A 24,966-nucleotide genomic window follows, 5' to 3' on the forward strand; every position below is an offset into this window, starting at 1 on the left:
CACAGCCTCTCCTCTCCTCTCTGGGCAGCTATAGGTCTGTCATGTGTCTGCTCCAGGTCAAACTTTCTCTCTCTTGCATGTTGCATCTCTCTCTCTCTCTCTCTCTCTCTCTCTCTCTCTCTCTCTCTCTCTCTCTCTCTCTCTCTCTCTCTCAATTCAATTCAATTCAATTCAATGGAGCTTTATTGGCTTGAGAAAACATGTTTACATTGCCAAAGTGGAACAAAACAATCAAAACAAAACAATGTATGTACAAATAAATATTGAATGTAAATAGGAATAAAATAAAAGTGTAAACTTGAGCTGTACATTGCAACTTTGAGGGAAGACTATCTAAAAAATAAATAAAAAACGTTTATGTCAGAAATAGTAATGCATATATAGGAGAGGTTAGCTTGTTGTAAACTCTCCCTCTCTGTCTCTCTCTCTCTGTCTCTCTCTCTCTCTCTCTCTCTCTCTCTCTCTCTCTCTCTCTCTCTCTCTCTCTCTCTCTCTCTCGCTCTCTCTAGTCACACACACTCGTCAAAACAGGCACCACCTCCCTTTGATGCTGGCAGGCAGCGGGATGAGAGGGCAGGTTGTCATCCAGTGTGGCAGACAGTTAACTTGTCCTTTAGCGTCTAAAAGCGTCCTAAATGATGTCTGAGTCCAGACGTGACCAGGAGGAAGAAGAGTCCAGAGATGGACGGGAGACACGGAGTACAAACCAGCCGACAGGTACGTGGGAAACCACTAGCATTTCATTCCTTAGACCAGTTTTCAACCTTTTTCATGCCAGGGACTTAACTAATTTAGCTGGGGACCCCCTGGTAACCCCCCGGCCCCAAGGACCACTGGTGGTCCCCGGGCCACTCACTGGTTGAGAACCACTGCTATAAGACCATTAAGACCTGCGTTAACTTACTGAGCGTCTATAACGGTTTACCTTTAGGTTGATTGTCGACTAAATGCTGTGTGTGTTGTCCTGACCTGAAGTTTGTGAGATGTTGTTGTCATTTGGTTATTGCGGATGCTACCATGATACACATAGGGTTGTTGTCAGTGGTGGAAGAAGCTACTCACATTTTTTACTTGAGTAAAAGTATCAATACCACAATGTAGAAATACTCTGTTGTTTAAGTAAAAGTCTGGTATTCAGCATTTACGTGAGTAAAAGTACAAAAGTATTGGCATCATAATATACTTAAAGTACCAAAAGTAAAAGTACTCATTATGAAAGTTTTCAAAATGTATAAAAATCTTTTGAAAATAGCAGATCTACAAGCTCACCCATCACGACGCGTTGTGAGCTTGTAGATCGACTATTTTCAAAAAGCCGAAATAAAGCTTAAGCGGTTAATGTTTAATAATAAAAATCTAAATCTAAAAAGTAACTAAAGTTTTAAAATAATTGTAGTGGAGTGAAAGTACAATATTCTCCTCTGAGATGTAGTGGAGTGGAAGTAAAAGTATTGAAAATTGGAAATACTCCACTAAAGTAGAAATACCTCAACATTGTGCTTAAGTACAGTACTTGAGTAAATGTACTTAGTTACTTTTACACCACTGGTTGTTGTACATTAATAATACGAGAATAAACCAGTCTGTGTTTTATGACAGATTTGACATACACTCTGCTGAAAATAAATTCAGCATGGCTTAGCCTAGTGTTTTTCAGCTGTTGTTCATGTGGAAACTGACCAGCAGTTCAACAGAGGGATCAGTAACTGACCCATGCTGCTGTCAGCAGCAGCAGGCCTATTATGTCTAGTCTTTGAACCAAGCAACCAATATTTATTTGAAAAATGAATGGAAAAAATATATATACAGTATATGTGAAACCACTGTCATCAAATTAGGCCTAATCAATTAAGGTTAAGCTTGGTACAGTATAGCCTACATCGCTTGTTTGGTGCTGTAATATAGATTGACTTGTCAAGTTATGTCACTGACAAACCACAACCAGCCTGGATTACAATATTCAAATGTCAGGGAAATGGAATTCCTACATGTATTTGTTTACAAAATCCTCATTGCGATGTTCAGTGAAGTACAGTAGCCCAGTGTTTCCAAAACTCGAGACCCCCAGATGATTAGCTTAATGTACAATATTGTTTTCTCACTCAACAGAAAACAAGCCAACATTCAGTATAAGTGTATCTGCACATTTCTAAAGGACGATTGAATGACTTTTAAGACCTTTTTAATACCAAATTGGCCAAATTGTCAAATATTACGTAAGAAAGAGGCAAACGTTCGGCCGATCTACAAACTTGAGAGCTTGTAGTTCACCTATTTTCACAATATTTATCTGTGTAACCGAGTCAAACTAAATGTAATGCCTATTGCCTACAATTCCAAGTGCTTGTCAGGGCGGAGGGTCCCCGGTTCAAATATGATTATTTTGGGGGGTCGCGGGCTGGGCCTGAAAAGTTTGGTAACCCTTGCAGTAGCCTACTCCTTATGCCATCAAAATAGCCTTATTACTTAAAACAAATGTCATTTACTTGTCCTCTGAGATTGTGCCAGCACCTAGCCCCTGTTAAACCATACCCTACCCTACCCTGCCCTTCCCTACACAACCATCCACAGATGTATTGGTGCAGCTGTCTGCCTGACCCTGTGTGGACAGGTGGGCCGCTTGTGTTTTGTGTGGGTGAACAAGCTGTGTTGTCTCTTTGATACAGTTTACTTTACACACTATTTCATATTGCTGTAAAAGATAGACGAAGCAGGCCTACATCTTTTTGGGAGGAGTAGGGTTTTAGCGTTTCTTTTTTGTGGAATGATCCCCGGAATGCAGAGTAGTTATAAGTTATAATGTTGAATTTGCATGCCATTTACAATTCAGACATGTAGCTCATGTACTTATCCCAGGCAACACCTCAGTTTGTAATTCAATTATTTCTGTGCTTCATGATGATTACATGTTGATAATAACATTTTCTTTTTATTAAGATTTATTTTTTGCCTTTTTCCACCTTTATTGATACTATTGACTAACAGGAAATGGGGAGAGAGAGATGGGGAGTGACACGCAGAAAAGGTCGTCGGGATCGGGAATCGTACCCGCGACATGCTGTCAGGTGCCCGGACTGCTACCCTGGCCGTCCGGGCCATAACAACATTTTCTAACTGTCCTCTGAACCACCCCTTAAGGTGTGGTGACTATGTGGTGACTGTAATCTTTTCCCAGAATGCTCTCAGAGGACATGCATTCACATCCACCCTTATCTTTCAGTGCAAAATATCATTGTGAGAATTCTATATTTGGCTTCAGCGCTCTGACAAGATCACACAGGACTGAATGTAAAATCCACCTCAATGTACTCCTTTGATGAAGGATCTTTTGTCTGTGACAAATTAACTCTGCACTTAGCACAGCTCTCGGATTACATACTACATTTACATGAAGGCAAACCAGGCTATGTTTCAGGGAAAACTGACATTGTAAGGATTTGGTAATTTCCCTGGGTTGCATCTGCCCACATCAGGAATTGTCGATCTGTCTGGGCAACTTCTAATCATCCATGACTAACCGTTCACTTCAGCACCTGTTACTCACAGAGGACAAGTCATCTGTCTGTCACACTCTCTGTGTCAGCTTTTCATGTCAGGGCAAATCCCCTGGGACTGCTCCCTGTGTGCTTGACTCTGTCACTGTTAACCAGTCTTTTGATGCTATTAACTGAAACTGGAATTGAAGATAGATAGGCGTTAATGCTTGAGGCTAAATGGTATACCGGTAGGTTCATTTGATCACTTGTCATCTGCCTGACAACGGTTTGTCTTTGTTTTGTTTTGTTTTCTTTCTGTTTCGTTTTTAACCTCTTTACCCCGGCGTTCCTATTTTGGGCATGTCATTCATTATAGGCCAACAAAAAATGGCCAATATATGATATATATATATATATAGATATGAGGTAAAAGTCCTGAGCCAGATTTGAACTAAAATCATTGCAGTTATGTGGTTAGTGGGTTAACTGGTGGATCCACCAGTACACTAGTTTAAAACATTCTATTAAAGGGATACGTCAGTCATGTAATGACATTCTTGACATACACCTACATTTTAGAAAGATTAAAAAATGTGTGTGTGTGTGCGTGTGTGCGTGTGTGTGTGTGTGTGTGTGTGTGTAGCAATGTTCCTTTTTGAGCACCTAAAATAATGTAATTTTTTCTGTCACTCTGGATGTGCTTGTCAGCTAAATGACTATGTGTTCAGTTACATAGACAAAAATTTAAGAGAGAACCGGACAGAGGAGATTGGAGAGCTCTAGTAGCTCAACTCCTAAAAACCTCCACAGGACTCCATTTGACCCCTGACCTCACTCGTTTGAAGTTCTGCACAAAGCGTGGGATAAAGAGACAAAAAAATGGTTTTCCTTTTTTTCTGGTAAACCCTTTTCACCACCTGTTCTTTGTGAAAAGTCCGTCCCTGCTCTGAGGAACATTAGTATGTGTGCAAGACAAGTGAGAGTGGATCTCTCTTCTTGTGTGTGTGTGTGTGTGTGTGTGTGTGTGTGTGTGTGTGTGTGTGTGTGTGTGTGTGTGTGTGTGTGTGTGTGTGTGTGTGTGTGTGTGTGTGTGTGTGTGTGTGTGTGTGTGTGTGTGTGTGTGTGTGTGTGTGTGTGTGTGTGTGTGTGTGTGGCTTTCATCACAGACCTGCCGATGACAAGACATGTTGTCTTTGTGGGGCTGTAATTGGAGACTTTGGAGATAAGAATCACAATCAAAAACACTTAATTGCCAAATATGAGGCGAATATGAATATCGTTTTAAACTAAATCAAACACATGACAAGACATAGGCTACAGCAGTATATTACAAACAAGGAAGAGAGGTTTCGGGCCTGGTCACTTCCCATAGAATTATCAAGAAACTGAATTACTTTTGTACAATAAATACTAAGAAGATATGTTAAGTTGCTTGATTCAATATTTAGACATTTATATTAATTTATTAGACACCTTCCTACCTACATTTTAGAAAGATTGGTTAGAAACCCATTGTAACTCCAAACTTAAAATGGAGAAGTCCATTTTAACCATGATAGATTCATTGAAAACACCCGTCCTTGGTTCTGGTGACTGATATTGTCCTTCTAATGTGTGAGGTGGAGGTGATAGACAGACTACACTTCAGGGTAGCAGCTGTCAGTGAAAGTAAGACTGCAGAGGTTAGCAATAGTCATGACTCATGACTAAACTTCCAGAGGATGAGTAATGGTGTTTCTGGGGTGTGGCATAACACATGCACCAGTGTTGATATGTTCCACCATGTCTGCCATCCTCTGACAATGCAATGAAAACAGCAGTGTGCTTGATCACAGTTGGATAAACATGAGCATAGAAGCAACACAATTTAGAATAGTTTATTCAGGGAAATGTGGCTGAGCATGAATTTATAGCAACGCTTTGCTCAACAGTCACTCTCAGGAGCTGAGCAGCTTCACTGGAGCATTTCAGTGCACTTAAAGCAGAAGCTGAAGGAGACAGTGTTTCTCATTACAGCATTTCTGTTGTAGGATTCAAACTCACAACCTTTGAGTCCCAAGCCCATCTATTATTTCTATTTTTAGGTTATGCCATTTCTGCTTTATTTCGATAGCGACAGTGAGAGAGACAGAAAGGAAAGGTGGACAGAGAGCAGGGGAATGACACACAAACAGTCCAGCTGGCCAGGAGTTGAACCAAGGACACGATGAAGAAGGCATTTTGCACCCATGTGGTATGCACCCTAACCATTCGGCTATTGGGTCGCCCCACAAGCCCATTTATTTGAGTTTCATGCTATATCCCCTCAAGTAAAATGGATAGTTCAGTTTAAACAGCTACGGCATAGTTGCAGAGCCATCTACAAGTGGGAGTGCCTGTCCAGGGCTAAATCCGCAAACCGATCAGTGCCACATTTCTTGTGCATGCTCTATTTCTAATTCCATTTGTTTACATTCGCATTGCTACAAATTGCTATCAAGCTTCCAGTTTAAAGCTATTTGACAAGATCCTTGAGATGTGTGAACTGAACTATCCCTCTATATTAAGTTATTAACATATAGAACTACATAAGTTCATAATATGCTACATTTATATATAGACATGCATTAGACAAACAAAGTTTAGTATCTCAGGTGATCGTTTTTAATCAGAGCCATGACAACAGCCCACACCATTTCATTTCCTGAAACATGGGTAGGCCTACTGGTCCACACGTAATACACGTAATACATGATATTTAGGGATGGTTGCACTAGGTTGCAATAGATGCAGGTGCGTTGCTGTAAAGGGTGGATTTAAAGTGAACTAGTATAGTGTGCTCCTTGGAGCGCAGATCTCTGCCGGGCTGGTTTAGTTACCCAGGGCTCGCACATTTTGGAAGTAAATCATAGCCATCAAAATGGAATATGAAAAATCTGACTGATACATCTTAATCGTATGACTATGGGAGTCGTAGCAAAAAGTGAGTTTTGAAGAAAACGCAAAAGGGCCGGAAATCTAGTCCAGCACAAATGGGCGGGCCTATGTAGGGAGCTGTGTCATGATCCAAGGAGTCCAGGGAATTTTATTTGATTATACGACCTACGGTTCAAGAGTTATAGGCCAAAACCTTAAGCGACCTGTTATACCACCACCAAGAAACAGATTTTAAATATTTGTTGTGCCGGTTCTTCCTTTAGCCTACTGTACTGGGAGTGTGCATGCAAAATATCACGGCAATCGGACTCTGCGTTCATGATTTATGGCATTTTGAGCAAAACAGGCCTTGCCCGCAAACTTCGAAAGCCAATCAGAATGGAATACATCTTGATCACTCACAGCGTTTTGAAGTGAACGCGAAATGATGGAAAATCTTGTAAGGCCGAAATAGGTGTGGCTTGTATGGGGAGTTGCGTCATGAGCCAAAGGAATCCAGTTTTTTATTTACTGTACGACCTACAATTCAAGAGTTATAGGCCAAACATGAAGCAGCCTCTTATAGCGCCACCATGAGGCAGATTTTGATTGATTTGAAAACTACTGGGAGTAATCAGACACTCATACAGACATGAAAACATAATTTCCGGCCTGATGGGGATAATAGGTTTTTTTTTGTGGGGGGGGGGGGGGGGGGGGGGGGGTTCTGCCTTTATTTGGATAGTATAGTGGAGAGAGACAAGAAACAGTCGGAGAGAGACGGGGAATGACATGCACTTGCAGCAAAGGCAGTCGAGCGCGGAATCGAACCCACGATTTGTATGCAGCTTAACCACTAGGCCATCGGCGCCCCGAGAGGATCAGTCATGAGGGTTTGTCATTAATGTAGTTTCACTGACCGCTACCCTGGTAGAAAGTGTTAGTATTGGCCTTGAGACTCATAAGGGCATAGCAGTGGCGGCCATTTTGTGGTGCCACAGATCAATAAATATTTGAAAACCACAAAAATTAGTATTTATTAAATATAGTATATAATACAATTAAATATTCAAATATGTTTTTGACACAGAATCAAAGTTTTATGGCCACGATTCACCAGGAGCCTGGATGGCTTGATTCTAGGCTTAAAACTATTTATATAAATATTTATGAAAATCTCTATGGGGAAAATGAATGGGGTTTCTATCTGTGGCACCACAAATGGCTGCCACTGCTATGCCCTATAGGGGGGAAAGGGAGTGACAGAGCAATTTAGTGGGTCACACCTGACACTTCCTGTTTGACTGCATTCCAGTTGATCAGACTGGCCAAGTCAACAGTGGAGAAGCAGGATCTTTTTGGCTCTCTCTCCCTCTCTCTGTTGCTCTGCTGCCTGTGGGCATGTGACAGTAGCTTTTATGCTCCTTGACACTTACAGTATCAAAGTGTCGTTCACACAGTTGATGGAATAGGAGGGTGCGGGTTGTAAAGGAAATGTCTTGAAGATTTCTTTTTTGAAGAGCAATTCTAGGAGCAGGTAGGAGCGCAAAGGAATAATATCCTGTTACATTTACTTCAAACAAAGACACATTGTGTATTTTTATGAGCCCAGTCAACTATTATGTCTCTGTTTAATGATTTGTGGCATGCCGCTACACACATCTGTGATATCCAAATGTGAAGCTATCTAAAAGGAAATACTTGCAATCTTTCTGAACCTAAATGCATGTACCTCATATCGCATAATATCTGTCAAGGCATTCAAGCATTCCCTGGTTTGCCGCTGAATAGTAACAAGAGGCAGTGTTATGGTGGCAATAACTGATAACAAGCAACAGGTGTGACAGGTGGACTGTGTACTGACTACAACCAGCCATAGTTTCAGTGGAGTCTGTATAGACGGCTCACTTCATCTCCATTATTTGATTTGAAGATGTGTGTGTGTGTGTGTGTGTGTGTGTGTGTGTGTGTGTGTGTGTGTGTGTGTGTGTGTGTGTGTGTGTGTGTGTGTGTGTGTGTGTGTGTGTGTGTGTGTGTGTGTGTGTGTGTGTGTGTGTGTGTGTGTGTGTGTGTGTGTGTGTGTGTGTGTGTGTGTGTGTGTGTGTGTGTGTGTGTGTGTTGTGGTGGTTTGTGGTTTGTCACAAGTACAGTTTCGATCATCATGCTTGGTATTGAACACCAGTCCGTCTGTACAGAATGTGAAGTGAATTCCTCTTTGGGCACCAGTATCTATCTATCTGTCATTGTTTGTTGACAAACCAGGGTACTGCCCTCTGACAATGCAGGAAGTAATGACATCTGAACCAGCACTAGGATTATTCCAGTTGACCTAATTTCAATCCTGTTTGATATGTCTGACTTCAGACAAAATAGTACTAGGATTATTTGTATTATAGTAATGAGTGTCATCCAGACCGTTCCTTGCTTTTACTTTGCAGTCTTTAGCATGAAGTCAGTGCATATGAGTGAATGTCAGTGGTAATCAGTTATCTAACTGCCTTGTTTCTTTGTCTTCACAGACCGCTCAGACAGGACCAAGCCAGATCACTTACATTCCAGGTATGTTGTCATTTGAAGGGAGTCCATAACATACTGTACTGTAGTAGCTGAGTTAGGCACTTAACCTTTTTGCTGTTGTTGGAATCGGTCTAATGCCCATGTTCAGTATCCATTTTCAGAACCTGGTTCTGTTTATGCACCATATACTTTGTAGACTTGGATAATCATCATAAAATGTTTTCTACATATTTGGTAGTCACTGCATCATGTGCCAAAGTAAATGCCTTGTGTGAACCTTGTAAGTGGTAGTAGTTGTTCTGACTCCGATTCAGGTAAGTTGATCTTCATCAGTCAACTTTGAAAATGTGAAAGCGAAACTGTGTAAAAGGGGCACTGTCCCTTTAACACCCTGATTTGCTGATGTTGGTTTTGTGAATGGAGCAAACAATGCACTGAGGAATGGACCAAAAGCTAATGTTTTTTGTTGTTTGGAGACATACCAGGTTGCTGCTGGCCTGCTCCAATAATGTGTAGACCTTTGTGAAATTATGTAAACAACTTTGCACTGCAGGTCTCAGTGAAATTATGTAAATGAATGTGAAAATCTCAGTGGAGTTATGTAAACAACTTTGTAGAGCTCTGACAGTGATATAAAATTATTAAATCATTAAACAATTGCAGTGAGCACAGTTGATCTGTTGATTTTAACTAAATACAAATACAATTACTAACTGCTTAATTCCTCAACGTAATTAACCAGATGGGACCATAAAGAAGGACAGGGAGCACTGTTATTTCTCCCCAGATGCGTTACATCACCAGTTTAAAACCCTTAGGCGAAGGACTAATGTGTTTTAACAACAGGTGACAGGCCCACCCCCCCTGTTAAGAGACTTTGCTGGAGACCGTTGGTACGCCACATTAACTCAGATATTAATGCAGAGAATAATAGATAGTGTCGTTTGTAATAGGAGAGGACCTGAGAATATTAAAAGATCTACAAGCTCTACAAAGATCTACAAGCTCACAACGCCTCGCGCTGTGAGGCGTTGTGAGCTTGTAGATCGGCTATTTTTTGGCAAAGAGTTATAGGTGTAGAGGGAAAAAAGAGCAGCAAAAGTTTACCTGAAACACAATTTTATACAATATAGAGGGGGTCCCTGCTTCATCTCTCTCTCAGCTAGGGGGTCCTTGGTCCTTGAAGACCCCTGATAATAATAATAATGTTTATTGTCTCCAAGGGGAAAATTGTCTTCATGTCTGGGTAGAAAGTGTTATATTGAACAACAGATTTACAAAATAAGTTTGGCCTTATATACACCAAACTCTACGGTGCATTTCCACATAGCCTTTTTAGCAGAACTAAGCAGAAATTTGATCTTCCAGATTAACAGGTAAAAAAAAAAGACAGACACCATGGGAAATCCCCAACATTGTATTAGAGCTGACTGGTGGTCTCTGTGTGAACAGTCAACTGTGTGAAGCTTCATAGAATGGCGTGTCCTATGTGTAGCGTGCAGCTTTGTGGCCTCCGGCTAGCTGAATGAATCCTTTTGAGAAGTGAGTCATTACCAGGTTACTAAACAACTCTTTGTTAGCGTGAGCTCCACACCTCAATGTTAATGGGATTCTTCTCTCTCTCTCTCTCTCGCTCTCACTCTCGCTCTCTCTCCTCTCTAGCCAAGGTCCTCTGTCCTCCATACGTGCTGCCATCAAGCGAAGTGAGTTTGTCAAGTTTGAGTCTGCAGTATTCAATAGCAATACATCCATGTTGAGAAGTGTTGTCACAAACATTTCTTGTAAGTGATGCTTAGAATGTGAAGCTATGCTGCTCAGACCAATAGATAACATGTTGATAAACTTGCATGATCTTTTCTTCCCTCAGCTAAAACAATTTCTCAGAGTGACCACAGCAGAGAGAGAAGGTAATGTGTTGGATATCTTCTACACATGATGTCAAAATATAGCCTCATTTTGTGCAGCTGCCTTAGCAGGCAATGTTGTATATTTCCTGCTGTCATCACCTGTAACAAGGAAAATGGTATACGTGGTTCTGCACATGGCACCTAGAACATTCTTGGCACGGCAGAGGAATTAAAAATGCTCTGTGCCTCTATTACTTCCTTGTAGACTGTGGTTATCTTTAGCCCAAAACACATTACTAATTATCAATTGTAAAGAGAAGTCAGCGCACTTCAGTCAGTAGAAGGTAGAAGGGCTGGTCGGTGCTCAACAGGGACAACTTGCATCAGAGAAAATATTAATACCTGTGCATTTCAGGAGAGACTACCCAAATAAAATATACTGGAGCACTCGACTGGTGACTCTGCACGTGTTTTATTGTTTTGCATGGGTGACTGCCGTTTCGTTTTCGTCTTCCTCAGAGTAAAAAAAAAACGGTTGTCTCAGTCCTGAGCTGTTTCACTGAGAACCCCTCTGTCCTACAGGAGACCAGAGATCACCATCCTCTCTGCAGAGCCACTAGCCAGTAACACCTGGTTCCCAGGATCTTCTGGGGTTTTCCCTCCTCCTCCTCCTCCTCTCCCATCCTCTCAGCCCAGCTGGTCTGGCAGCACCACAACTACTTCCAAGGTACAGTAGGTCTGATTTAACCTCCTAAACCAGGGATGTGAAACTGTGAAGGTCTAGTGGCCAAACTTGTTCTGTGAGAACAATAGTCAAGCCATTGAAGCCATGGCCATGGTCATTAGCATACGGTTGACCATGGCCTCTGTTACGTCATCAAACACAGCATGAATAGAGCCTCAGGTAGCGAGCAGGGTTTAGGTCCTAAACCCTGCATACTTCACTGACCATGGTCCCCCCAGGGGTCTATACTTGTTATACTTGTTTCCCCTCTACACTAAATCTGTTCACCGAAAATAGGCGATCTACAAGCTCACAATGCGGAACGTTGTGAGCTTGTAGACCTGCTATTTTTGCAGAATTAATGTTTGTTCATGTTGCTGGGCTATGTATACTGTAGGTCAATGTATATATATTTTTTACAATATTTTGACACTCGTTTATTCAATTCCAGTGCCTTCTTAGATCTGATTCTGTCCTTTTATGATAACATTTTCTCTGTTATCATTGTACAATGATTCAACAAAGTCATGTGGGTTAAAAAGAAAGAAAGATGAGAAGCAAACTATATATGAGACTTTTTTTTTATGAAGTCATCTCACTGGGGAAAATTCTCATCAAGCTTATTGATTGATTAAGTGCCTCACTAAACAAACAAGAAATAAAAGCTGAACACTTGTGACTTGTGTAGCTTTTTGTCTGACGCCCACATCATTTATGGGAAGAAAAACCTGAGTGTGTTCGTAATTTACAGTATGTGTGTCACTGTCTTAGCCCCCGCCATCCTATGACCAGGTGATCAAAGAGAAGACACAAGAGGAGCACATTACCCAGCCAGTAGCGGCTCCCCGTAAATCTACGTGCACCACCAGCAGCTCCACACAGACTGACCCTGTAAGGAACGCCTCTGCTGCCACTGACCCACAATGCACTGCAGCTCCACAGTCCACAGAGAGGAAACCAGGTAGTGAGTCATATATCGTTGCTGATGGGCAGAAAAGTTGTATGTGAGGATTATTGATGATGCATAGATTTCAATGACATAGATTATCACCCAGGCACTCATCTTTGCTCAAAGTTGTCCAGTCAGGCAAGATCTGCTATTTTCGCTATTCTTGTAAATTCTTGAAATTTTTTTAAATGTTTTTTCTATAATGACAAGCTCAAAATAGGTACGGCAGGTAGGAAGTGGTTAACTTAATATGGTCTTTGCATCTGTTTCTTCACAGTTAAACAGCCTCAAAAACCACCAAGACCATCATTACCCAAACCTTCATGCAGAGAAACTGCAACAGATGCATCTCCTCACAAGCAGGCAGCTACAACCACCACAACCTCTACCAACACTGACAGTCTCGCTGACCTTAAACCTAGCCCTCCAGACTCCACGCACGCAACCAGCATCAGATCTGTCACAGTACACTGGGATGTTTACCCAGAACAGCCCGCTGAATCTGTCCCTGTTACATTAGACTCACCACTTTCCCCCACAGAGCCTCCTCCCGTGCCCACCCAACACCCTGTTCCACTTCCTCGTCGTTCCAAATCCCTCAAGCAGCCAATCAAGGCTGAGGTCAAAGTTCAGACATTGATCAGGCTCAGTGAGAATGGCGACAGCGCTGTTGTGACTTCTTGCACCGACTCAGAAGAGGTCCAAACTAATACATATTTAAAGGAACTGTTGGAGGTGTTTATCGTGGACAGCCAATGCGAGCAGAGCTCTGACGCTGACGACCAATTAGACGAGAGTGGGCAAAGTGAACATGCTGGCGGTGAGATGAGCAATCAGCACAATATGCAGGCCCGTATCCTGGCCTTCGAAAGCCAGGTGAGCAATGATGAGGGAGATGGGGTAGAACCTATGAAACGGCCACAGCCTCGACCAAGAGACCTACAAAACAGGCCCCCTGTCGCTGCCAAACCTTCTGTAACCCCTAAACCTTCAGTCAAGTACTACAATGTAGAAAACAACAATCAAGAGGTGTCGTCAATATTCCCCCAAATTCCCACCCCAGCTGCTAGACCTCAGCCTCCAAAGAAGCCTGTGGGACTGTCACGCACAGAGGAACCGGAGGCTGTGCCCTCCAAGATGGCACTTCTGCCCCCCTCACGGCGCTCTGTACTTGTCAGAGCCAAAAGCTTTGATCTCCAGGATGAGGACATGACACTTCCACTAAAGCCTCCTAAGGAGCCCCTTAAACCCAACCTGAATGTCAACAATCACAACTCCACCTCTTTGGTCAGGGAGAATGAATATGTGGAAACTCCCACAAGTGAGCATACTTTTTTTAAAACCATATATTCCATAAAAGAAACTGTATACCACTGTCATACTGTATCTTCTGTCTGCTGAATGTACACCATAACATCATATGACTAAACCCTAATGGAATAAGTAGAATTATAATACCAAGTCCTTTTGGAAAATTAGCTTGCAATAACACATAAAACATAGTAGAAAGATGGACCTTTATTTATCCCATAAGGCAAATTGAGTCGCCATGGCAAATACAGCAGTCATAAAAACACACAAACGGAGGAAAGAAATAACCAGCCAGGTAAAAAATGAAGATGAGTCACATTGGTCATTAGTCCGCGGACCGGCTGGAATGCCTGCTAGTCCTTTATGGCTACCGGCACGAAGGACTGTCTGTCTGTCCTCTGTGGTAACACTAATGCATTGTATTACACTAACACAATGCTCAGTGTAAACACAATCTATAGAGAATACTTTATATATTAACTGAGCCAGACCCATTAAATCAACAACATTTATTTCAGAAAAAGACATGTGATGACGTTATTGCTTATCACAACACACATAAAATAGTATAGTAGTGACAGTCTGTTTTGTGTCTGTAGACCCTACCCCATTGAAACCTCAGCACAGTGTGGACAGTGCTGCCAGCGTCCCCTTCACCAGGCAGAGTGTAACGAGAAGACCCACCACCATCAGAGTACCCAGCAAGGCTACCCAACGTGAGTCTCTCATCTCTGTCACTTTACATTGTAGGGCTGGATATTGGCAAGAATCTGGTTGTATGAGACGCATCATTAAATGTCACAAGTTGAGAAGAAATGTAATGGTATAAACAAAACTCTATCATAATGTGAGTACGATGAGTATGGTGAATGAAGTTAGGTTAAACCATGAATTTGAATACTGCCATATTCTGTAACCACAATCTGTTAATTAAAATCAACAAATGCATCAAAACGTACATGAAATGGATTCAGCATTTTGAAATATATTTTGATTAAAACAAAGAAGATTTTTGTTAAAAAGTAAATTTTATAGAGTACTCTATATTCTGATGGTAATCATTGCTATAGGCTAGCTTGAGTGTTTGTTCACTGCCAGGAAACGATCTCCCCATCTGTCCTGTTCTTTAGTACATGGAAAATACATTTTCAGCTGGGACACCAATTTGATCTAATCAGGAGAGAGACCCCAGTGTTCCAGTTGCAATTTTGTCTGCTGATTTTTGTGTAATCACTTCCAATTTCACTTGGTCATCCTGTATCCTGTGTATGAGTTCTCTCTCCTGATTAGGCGAAATGTAAATGTATTTTCTGTCTACTAAAGAGCTGGAGAGACCCATGTTACTGAACAAACACTCTATAGCAATGATTACTATCAGAATATAGTACTAGTTAACACTTATTTTAACCAACAACATTTCCTACACCCCTATCACACTTGAGGTATTAAGCCAGGCCTTACCCACTAGACTATCCTGCAATAGTTTTATAATGAGAATGTAATATAATGAAAATAAGCCCTTATTTGTACTTGAGAGAAAACATAATTCTGTGGTTGAATAAAGGCATAAAGTACACACAAGATGGAGTCACCTCACTATATAAGTAAACTAAGTTGAGGAATATAGCAGATTTTTTTTTTTTACCGTTGAAAATACTTACCAAGTAATATTTTACCTGTCTTAGATGAGTCACTGGACTTCTCTGCTCCTCCTCCCCTGCCGGTCCAGAAGCCTGTAGGCTCCCGACCGCCCCCTGTGGGCCACAAACCAAGCCTTGTCCCTGTCCTCCCCTCCACAGTAAGCATAGTCTCTGAAGAATGTCCTACTTAGTAAAAAATGTCTATAAATATGACGTCATAATTATTATCACAAAATATTTATTTTTCTAATGGAGCTGATTACAGACATTACCGTGCTCAAGCTGCAGACATTGCAGGAAATATTGCTTTAACATCTTTATTTAAGTGTATTATTATTATTATGTGCTTATACATGTCTACTGTATGCTGGAGTGTACAGGATGTCTCCTGTCTTTTACCTGGACTGCCAACGCCCACCTGCAGCTCTTCCAGTAATTTGTATAGACACAAAGCAGCCATTGTGGGCTGCATATAAACAACTGCCTTCTGTAGAGTTAGTGCTATCTGGCTGGTCAGTCTGAAATCAATCCCTAGTTTGCACAGCCTTGTTGTGTGTGTGTGTGTGTGTGTGTGTGTGTGTGTGTGTGTGTGTGTGTGTGTGTGTGTGTGTGTGTGTGTGTGTGTGTGTGTGTGTGTGTGTGTGTGTGTGTGTGTGTGTGTGTGTGTGTGTGTGTTAGAAAAAATAGATATAATTGTATGAATAATAATAAACATCACAACTTTTTGACATTTTATAGTGTTTGCAGGGGTTTATGGTTTCAGGCCACTGGGAACAGATGCAGTGAGCCTGTTTTCACACCTGATCCTATCTGTGGACTAACAAAGACATGTTTCTTTTATCTACAGGAGTCCTTCAACACAGGGCTGGAACCTACCCTGCCTCCTCGGTGAGTGAAACAATACACTGTAAAACATGAACGTTTCACAATGTTAGTTGATACATAAGCTGTCAATAATATGTAGCTATATATATGTGCACCGAAATGTAAAAAAATAGGAAGGAATATTCAAAGGAACAGTAGAAGAGGAAACGGAACACCTACCTTGATGATTAAGGTCTCCTAGCTAGGACAGGAGGTTGCTTCAGCAAGCTGCGCTCAGTTTCAATGACAATCTTCATCCCATGCCAAAGTTACTTGTCAAACATCTTGTGAGAGATATTACCATGATTGAATCAAGAACCTGGGGTTGTGTTCACACAGAAGACGCTGTCTGCAAGTCTGAGTATAGGATCATCAGTGTCAGGAAAGCCCTGCATGGGACTGGCAAGCAGATTTCAAAGTTAAGAACCTTTATAGGTGGAAGAGCCGATCATCAACTGCACTCAGGGCCCTGTGATTGACAGACGCCGATTGGTTCTTCCCCTTTTTGGTTTCTGCAAAATGCCCACCCAGCCCTTGGGGCCAGACCGGTCTGCAGAAGACGGATGACAATGTGAATACAAGTGACCGGGATGGTTTACCAGGCTACTTTATAGGTACAATAGAAATTACATTCCTGGTGACTGACAAGGTTGACAAGAATTTACACCCCACACCTGCCACACAGTGTTCAATTATCCAACACAGTCACTCCCCAACTCAATTTTTTTTTGTGTCTTGTCCTTAAACCCATCTGATGCTTGGTCAGGAGCCCTTGCATCACAGGTGTACTGGGGTACTCGTTTAGCTTCGCTTTTCATTGTTCACGGTAGTCCGTGCCATGTGACGCATAATGTGGAGCCGACCATGTTGACTGAATGTTGAAACCACCGTTAAATACTGTGAAAACAAATTGAAAAACGAGCACGCAGTCAGAGCAGGGGGGACATTGTATTTATTCTCTATTTTCCTGCATCCGAGTGTGCTGTTATACAAATAAACATGAAAAAAACTTGAATTTTCCCAGACCTAATGGAGGTAGGTCCCTCCCGGCTCGCCCGCCAATGGCCAAAGCAGGCCCAGGGAGACCACCTCCACCCCGGCTTGACGGGGCAGGAAGTTCCAGTTCTCCAAAATCAGCTCGGTTGGCAGCTCCACCCAAACCTCAGTCTCACACCCACAAACCCAAGAGGAAAGGTCCTGTGTTGCCCCCAAGACCCAACCCTGGGCACCGTCTCTACAACAAATACACGGTGAGAGACCCAACACTGGTGGTGTCTCATGTGGTGTAGAACTGTTTGCCTAGAAATAGCGTAGTGTTTCATATCCTTGTATCTGTTTGCCTAGAAATAGCGTAGTGTTTCATATCCTTGTATCTGTTTGCCTAGAAATAGCGTAGTGTTTCATATCCTTGTATCTGTTTGCCTAGAAATAGCATAGTGTTTCATATCCTTGTATCTGTTTGCCTAGAAATAGCGTAGTGTTTCATATCCTTGTATCTGTTTGCCTAGAAATAGCGTAGTGTTTCAAATCCTTGTATCTGAAATCCCAGGCAGTACCTCTTCCTGACCTAAGACTGAATCATTACAATCACAGTTCAGGCTTTTAGCAGACACTAATCCAGATTTACAAAGTAAAAGTTCAGACAAAATGCCATGAACATTTGAAATGAAATGTCAGCAACAAAAGGTCAAGTGGTCAAGGAATTAGAGTGCTTAGAGAGAAAGGATAGGTTGGGATATTAAAAAGTAAGCAAAATACCAAGCATCTTTCCTCCTGTGCCTATTGTTTACTACTCTCGACTGAACTTTTCAATCGACTTAAGAAAGCGAAGAACATGCTAAAGTGCTATATCTACACTCCTTAAAAAATATCACAACTCATGTGTTCTAATTATTGTTCCCCCAGCTTGAACTCCCTCATGGAATTGCAATCTTTGACTATAATGGGACCAATACAGGGGAACTCTCGTTTCAGGTGACCAAGAAAAGTTATTTCCGTTTATTGCAACCAACTTTGGTTGCAATAAAAGATTGTCACATCACAGGTTTACATAACGTAATTCCTGCGTGGAATCAGTACATTAATATCATCTAATCATGTATCTCGGTGTAAGATCTTTAGTAGAGACACATTTCTCTTATCTTCTCCGACAGAAAAATGAGGTACTCGTGCTGATTGAGGACCTGCACCATGGTACGTTTGAATGTCAGGTAGGGGACGCCAGAGGTCGTGTCCAGAAGTCTCACATGAAGATCATCACTCCTCTGTCATCGTCTGTCCTAGCCAGGACTCACCCACAGGTAAACCCCCAGATTTGGCACAAACAAGGGAATGAACTCGTTCTCATGCTATGCAACAAAAATGTGGAATGCCCTACCAAAAGGAGTAAAGGAGTGTAAAACCCTACTCACTTTCAAAACTGCCCTAAAAAACACCTTCAAGAGGCTGCAATTCCAAACTGGCCCCTGTCAAAGTCTTAACTAATCATCATGATTTGAGTGCGTGGGGATCTCATTTTAATTAAGCCATTGTGCTTTTATTAGCGATCCAGTTTAGAGGACCTTGTATTGTGAATTGTACTTCCATGTACTGTTTCCTCTCTCTCTCTCACACACACACACACACACACACACACACACACACACACACACACACACACACACACACACACACACACACACACACACACACACACACACACACACACACCTCTCTCACTATAGCATTGTTTGTCTTTGTTCCCCATACAGGACGTCAGTTCAGTTGGTTCTGGCACAGACAGCTGTGGACTGCGGGTCCAGGTTCTGCATGATTTTGACCCAGGTATCATTTCTTCTTAAAATCTGTGTTTTTTACTTTCCTTATAAAATGCTGTCCTAAACAGAAGCTTCTTCCAACTCAGTTAGCCAAAATTCCTCCCAGTCCACGATCTGGAGAAAGTGATCCATATTCTCATTTCATCCTGACTAGACTATTGCAACTCGCTGTATACAGGAGTTGCTAACTATGTCCTCTCATGATTGCAGCTTGTCCAAAATTCTGCTATTAGACTAAGCAGGATCACATCACTCCCATATTATTTTCACATCACCCTTATACTGGCTTTCCTTCATTGGCTCCCAGTCATACACTGGGCTTATTTTAAAGTTGTATTTGATTTTAAAGCCCTGAATGGACCTGCTCCACCTTACATCTCCGAGCTACTCCGCCCCCTCGACACATCTAGGTCAATCTGCTGACAAGATGCTTCTCACACTCACAGTCCCGCGGTCCTGGCTGAAGCAAAACGGTGATCGTGCCTTTTTGGTTGCTGCTTAGCTTTCCCATTAAGTTCTGGACACTTTTCAATCCAGACTCAAGACATATCTGTTCTCTCTGGCCTTTGAACCATTTTAAGCCATTATCCATGCCATGCAAGCCTCTTTTACTTCTGTTGTTTGTGTTATTTGTATTTTGTTTTGATGCCACTGTAGATGGCAGATGTGGTTGAAATGTGTGTTGTGTTTTTCAGAGGGTCCGACAGAATTGAGGATGAAGGCCGGAGACGTGGTTAACATGGTGGAGCAGGTGAACAGTGAATGGTACAGAGGAACATGCAGAGGATCTTCTGGATTCTTCCCTATCAGCTATGTCAAAGTCCTGGTGAGATTCAACACTGGTGTTTCTCTTTGGGGGGTCAGCGCAGCACAACATCATTGTAAATGAATTAAACAAAAAAACACTGTTTGGGAACCTCGACTGTTAAAGAAATCAATCCTTTTTCTCTCGTTCAATTAGTCAAATTCATCAACACCTATCTCTGAGAAGAAAACAAAGCCAGCTGCTACAACAATCAGGTAACACATTAACAAATAATACAGTAAAAAACATCAGTCATTCAACAAAACTTTTCAGACGGTTGGAAAAAGCCATTGTGTATTGTGTTTGAAGTGGTCCGAGGTGCGTGGCTCGGTTTGACTTTGAGGGGGAGCACAGCGACGAGCTGTCCTTCTGCGAGGGAGACGCCATCAGACTGCTGGAGTACGTAGGACTGGACTGGGCGCGGGGACAAGTCGGAGTCTTCAGTGGAATCTTTCCTCTCAACTTTGTGGAGGTGATCCAGGATCTGCCTCCGCCTCCATCTCCAACTCCACAGCCGACCCAGCCCACCAAGATAGCACTGCCTGGTGAGACAGCCTCAAATACTTAATAGTTAGATTGTATTTTATTCACTGTTTTCTTCTTTGAACAAAGAATTCAATATGGTCTCAACACATAATAAAACAAATATTAAATAAGAATAGAAATAGGCCTATACAAAAACATCTATGAATACATTATGTACATCATACGTTTAATAAGTTAATCGCTTACTTACAAGTACTATTCATTTTGGATTAGTACTAGCTTATTTGTTTTGTTCATCCTCTTTAAACCCAATGTGGCTTGGTAGGTTACTCTAAAGTTGTAGCTATTGTAAGGCAATCTGGGTCAGGGTCAGCTTATAAAATGTTACAATTATCAAGAATGTAAACATTTTAAATGCGAAGATTCAGAATACATTGACGTATATACCATGGTACTGTATATATTATGTTAGTAATTTGCCCCTCAAACTCAACAACTAAATGACTGTTCTATATTTCAATGAGCTGCCATTCATCCTTTTTCCCTTTGTGTTGGCTGGCATTTCCTGCTGTGGTATGCCTGGAATCTGTGCATCTGTTTACGTTTCATTAAAAGTGCTGTGTGGTCGCTAGGACTCAGGACAGCGAGTCTGAATGACCGATACCCTGCCTAATACAGTGTTTTCATACAGGCAGTACTGTAGTGACGAGTGCTCCTACCCACATGAATGCTCATTCAGTTATATGCCAAATACTGTAACTGTGTTGTGCAGTTATTTGCTTGTCTTAAATTCTGCTGCACTTGCATAATAACCATAGAGGTGTTTTTTTTTTTTTTTTTTCTAGGGATGGCTGCTTCATCCAGTACTCGGCCTGAGCCCACTAAACCCATCCAGGTAAACTACTTTTTTCCATTATATCACAAACTTCAGCATCAGAGAAAGGGTGTGATTTAGTTCAGCCTTTATCAGCACCTCCAGTGAAGGGCACGTGACACTCCCACAACAATTTTAGAAGACAACACATCTACCAGCACTAATATTTGAAGACACAATACAAATGACTTTTTACCTAATACAAGTTAAAACAAATGCATAATGAACAAAAGCCAAACTAACAGAAAACCCTTCAACCACACACCATCTCACATACAGTACTTAAAGGGCAAGACCACTTTGGTAGAGGTTTGGGTTGTGTATTTACCTTGCCATGATGTAACTCCAAAGGTGGACAAGAAATCAAAAATAATTGCTCCATTGATTAGAAATTGATAATTCTAAATTTGCTCCTCATTGACTTACATTGTACGGTAAAACAGCTCTTTAACTCACTCTTTTAGCACATAAACAAACACGAACTATTTGAAGATCCGGATCCGGATCCGCGAATCCAATCCGGGTTTTCTTCTTAATAAAAATAGCAAAATCAACAGGAAGTTAACATTTTTATAAAAAATAAAAACAGTACTGGGTTTGGTGATGTTCTATATTGTCTGAATCAACTGTTTGCGTTTGTTTGTGCTAAAAGAGTGACTTTGAGAGCTGTTTTACCGTACAATGTAAGTCAATGAGGAGCATATTTTGAATTATCAATTTCTAATCAATGGAGCAATTATTTTTGATTTCTTGTCCACCTTTGGAGTTACATCATGGCAAGGTAACTACACAACCCAAACCTCTACCAAAGTGGTCTTGCCCTTTAAGCATATTTTTTTCTGGTCATAAGGCGCCAATTTAAAATATGAATACACTTTCCCACTCCAAATAGTGCTAACGTTGAGTGACTGCAGCTTATTCCAGTGGTGAAATACTCTTGTTAATTTCTGACATACTAATGGGGCCACACAGAATATTAGGAAAGTGCCCCATCTTGTGACAAAGCGGAGGTACTATACATACATGCTTCCGTTTTGTCACTGTGTATAGCAGTTAAATGTTGTTTATTGCACGTTATCGGTTTCAACAAGTAACTACATTCTACATTTTATGTTTAATAGAAGAATAATTGACGATACGACAGAGGTTTGGTTGCCATGTAAATTCTGGTATGTTGTTGTTGTCACAGCTTGCGCATTGCATTGTGGGGCATTCATAGCAGCATCGTGTCCACTGTTGCATACTGTAATGTGTGTTGCTCAGTATCACACAGCAAGCCCTCCATTGCTCTACTGTCATTCCAGGCCTCTCAGTCAGGTGTGGAGTGGGTTGTGGCTCTTTATGACTTCACTGGACAGAAAGAGGGAGACCTTTCGTTCCAGCAAGGAGACAGCATTCAGGTCACCCAGCACATTGATGGAGAGTGGAGCTCCGGTAGACTCGATGGCAGAGAAGGGATATTCCCTACAGCCTTCGTTGAGAGCAGCATTGGTACAGGTACAAACATCTATTGTTGCCATTACTTGAGAAAACACACACACACACACACACACACACACACACACACACACACACACACACACACACACACACTTATTTATTTATTTTTTGTGTATATTAAACAATAGTCCTCATGTGTGGTGTCTGTTTAGTGGAAGCAGTATTTGAAATTAGCACCTTTTATTAGGGGGCTTTTTATGGGTTTTTTTAATACATTTTATGTTTTTTATTTTATTTTGAGTGAGAAAGGAGGAGGCCATCTACTTTTAAGTTCCATGTGGTTTCTCAACTGTGAAACACACTTGAACTCTGTTGTTCATGTAGTATTATATTGTAATATTATACTGCACCATTACAATTAATTATGTTCCATGACACAGTGTATTTGATATATCCCTCTGTCACCAGGCCAGTCATCAGGATCGGACAATCAGCAGGTGGGAGGTGAGACCGGTGGAGCGAGAGCCAAGGCTTTGTATGACTTCAGCTCTGACTGCGACGAGGAGCTCAATCTGCAGGTGAACACTTTTTGTAAAAAACTAAACAGTTTAGACCATGGGTCCTCAACAGGGGGTCCGGGACCCCTAGGGGTCCTCAGAGTTACTACAGGGGAGCAAATAGGTTTGGTGTAGAGAGAAAAAAAGAGCAGACCGAGTATTGACGGTTTAAGTGGTTAATGTCTGAAACTACACATTAACATCAATCCAACATATAAAAACAACATTCATTTACACAACACTCTGTTGTCAAACATGTCTACGAAGCTATCTATGAAAAAGTTTAATCTGCAACACAATTTTACACAACATGTAGTGGGGTCCCTGCTTCATCTCTCTCTCAGCTAAGGGGTCCTTGGCCTGAAAAACGTTGAAGACCCCTGTTTTAGACAAAACTATGTATATGTATGCAATTCATGTAGAGAAAAAAAGTAGAGGGTGGCAAAAGTAAGTGACTTAGGCTTATGAATTTCATCAATTCACAGATCTTAAATACCCATTGAAAATAGTGATAAGCAATTTTGTCTAATTGCACACAAATGGATATAGTATAGCAGTGGTTCTCAAACTTTTTTAATTTAAAGGAAACTCCATAACTCCTCCATTTGGTTCCATTTGTATACTCTGAGTTACGGACCTGTAAGTATCCATTTGGAACTCTCAAGTATCCGTGAGCGTCCCTTGACCCCACTTTGACCACCACTGATGTAAAGAATGTTCTACAGTGAAATATATAATGTAATATCTTCTATTCCCGTCTCCTTTTCCAGGCTGGGGACATTGTCACCAACCTGGAGTCCATAGATGAAGAGTGGTTCCTGGGTGACCTGAGAGGAAAGCGGGCCTTGGTTCCTAAAGACTATGTCCAAGTATTGGGATAGCACTGAACAAAGTTCAGGCCAGGACACAAAGGCAGACAGTGGAGACTCTGTCACTGGGACCCATTATGTGCCTGAGATGCTGTACATTCAGACTGAACTGAAATATGAGAACCTGTGAGAACAAAGAGACTGGCTTTCCCAGTGGAAGTCTGCGGTGAAGTGCCTTCTCTACTGGAATGCAGTATTTTAAAACGTTTCAAGCAGTATGATTCAGCTGTCTGACATTAAGAGGTAGTGTGAATGATTGTTTTCCATGTTATTTATCATATTAAAAATAAATTAAACTGTCATGCAATTGTTGACTAAAGCTCGTTGGAAAATGTGTATACAGTACTCAAAGCGAAAGTTTAGAATTTGTCCAGGATTCTTGACCACCATGACTAAACCATACTGATATACCGGTACTGTATATCAGAATTTGATTTTAATAAATCAACAATGTGCCACAGTGGACTGGCTATATTCAAGTTCATTCTAAGCCAGAAAAACACTAAATGATTTCAACAATTTGTCCGCTCTGTAGTGTAGAGGTGTAGCATTTGGTTGGAATGAAATCTTCAAATACATTGACCTTCACAGAAATCTCCTCTACAGCTGCACCATCTAGTGGCCAACTACTGACCTGCAGTTTTTTTCCCATGTTTCTTTGAACAGTCACTTAGGTAGATAGGTTGCCATGGCTCTTTGACATGGTTACGTTATGGATCAAGGTTCTAATGCACCTCATTAACCTTATGAAGATGTCACTACAATAGTATGGTTCATCTATTTTCAGAATTGTATCTAATCGTTCTAGTCTAACTTTCAAGTACTATTGTTCAGGGATCTTTATAAAGCCATTCCCTGTTAATGTAACATTTGGCATACAAGTCAAAAGGTGAACA

General features: G+C 41.4%; 1 protein-coding gene across 2 annotated transcripts; it reads left to right on the forward strand.

Annotated features, from left to right (window-relative positions):
- Positions 1-593: 593 nt before the first annotated feature.
- Positions 594-24,372, forward strand: sh3d19 (SH3 domain containing 19). 2 transcript variants are annotated; one of them, XM_080456947.1, is made up of 21 exons: positions 594-717; positions 8,891-8,930; positions 10,551-10,591; positions 10,756-10,795; positions 11,318-11,462; positions 12,231-12,420; positions 12,686-13,729; positions 14,319-14,435; positions 15,405-15,517; positions 16,207-16,247; positions 17,248-17,473; positions 18,129-18,197; positions 18,377-18,523; positions 18,974-19,046; positions 19,735-19,865; positions 20,001-20,059; positions 20,154-20,389; positions 21,176-21,225; positions 22,509-22,695; positions 23,113-23,222; positions 23,972-24,372. In XM_080456947.1, exons 1-21 carry the CDS (start codon positions 636-638, stop codon positions 24,080-24,082), a joined length of 3,252 nt encoding a protein of 1,083 aa, XP_080313073.1. In that variant the 5' UTR covers positions 594-635; the 3' UTR covers positions 24,083-24,372. The 2 variants fall into 2 exon arrangements, with proteins under 2 accessions (XP_080313073.1, XP_080313072.1); XM_080456946.1 differs by having other exon boundaries at positions 595-717; positions 22,509-22,701.
- Positions 24,373-24,966: the final 594 nt, after the last annotated feature.

Source organism: Gymnoscopelus braueri (assembly GCF_963280865.1).
Source record: "Gymnoscopelus braueri genome assembly, chromosome: 2".
Classification (NCBI taxonomy): Eukaryota; Metazoa; Chordata; class Actinopteri; order Myctophiformes; family Myctophidae; genus Gymnoscopelus; species Gymnoscopelus braueri.

Excerpts from the sequence above, each read along its gene's own strand:
- sh3d19 (XM_080456946.1), top strand. The coding sequence starts at position 636 with ATGATGTCTGAGTCCAGACGTGACCAGGAGGAAGAAGAGTCCAGAGAT. Across the intron at positions 19,047-19,734 it reads TCTGCATGATTTTGACCCAG|AGGGTCCGACAGAATTGAGG; the intron begins GTATCATTTCTT and ends TGTGTTTTTCAG. Across the intron at positions 22,702-23,112 it reads TGAGAGCAGCATTGGTACAG|GCCAGTCATCAGGATCGGAC; the intron begins GTACAAACATCT and ends CTCTGTCACCAG.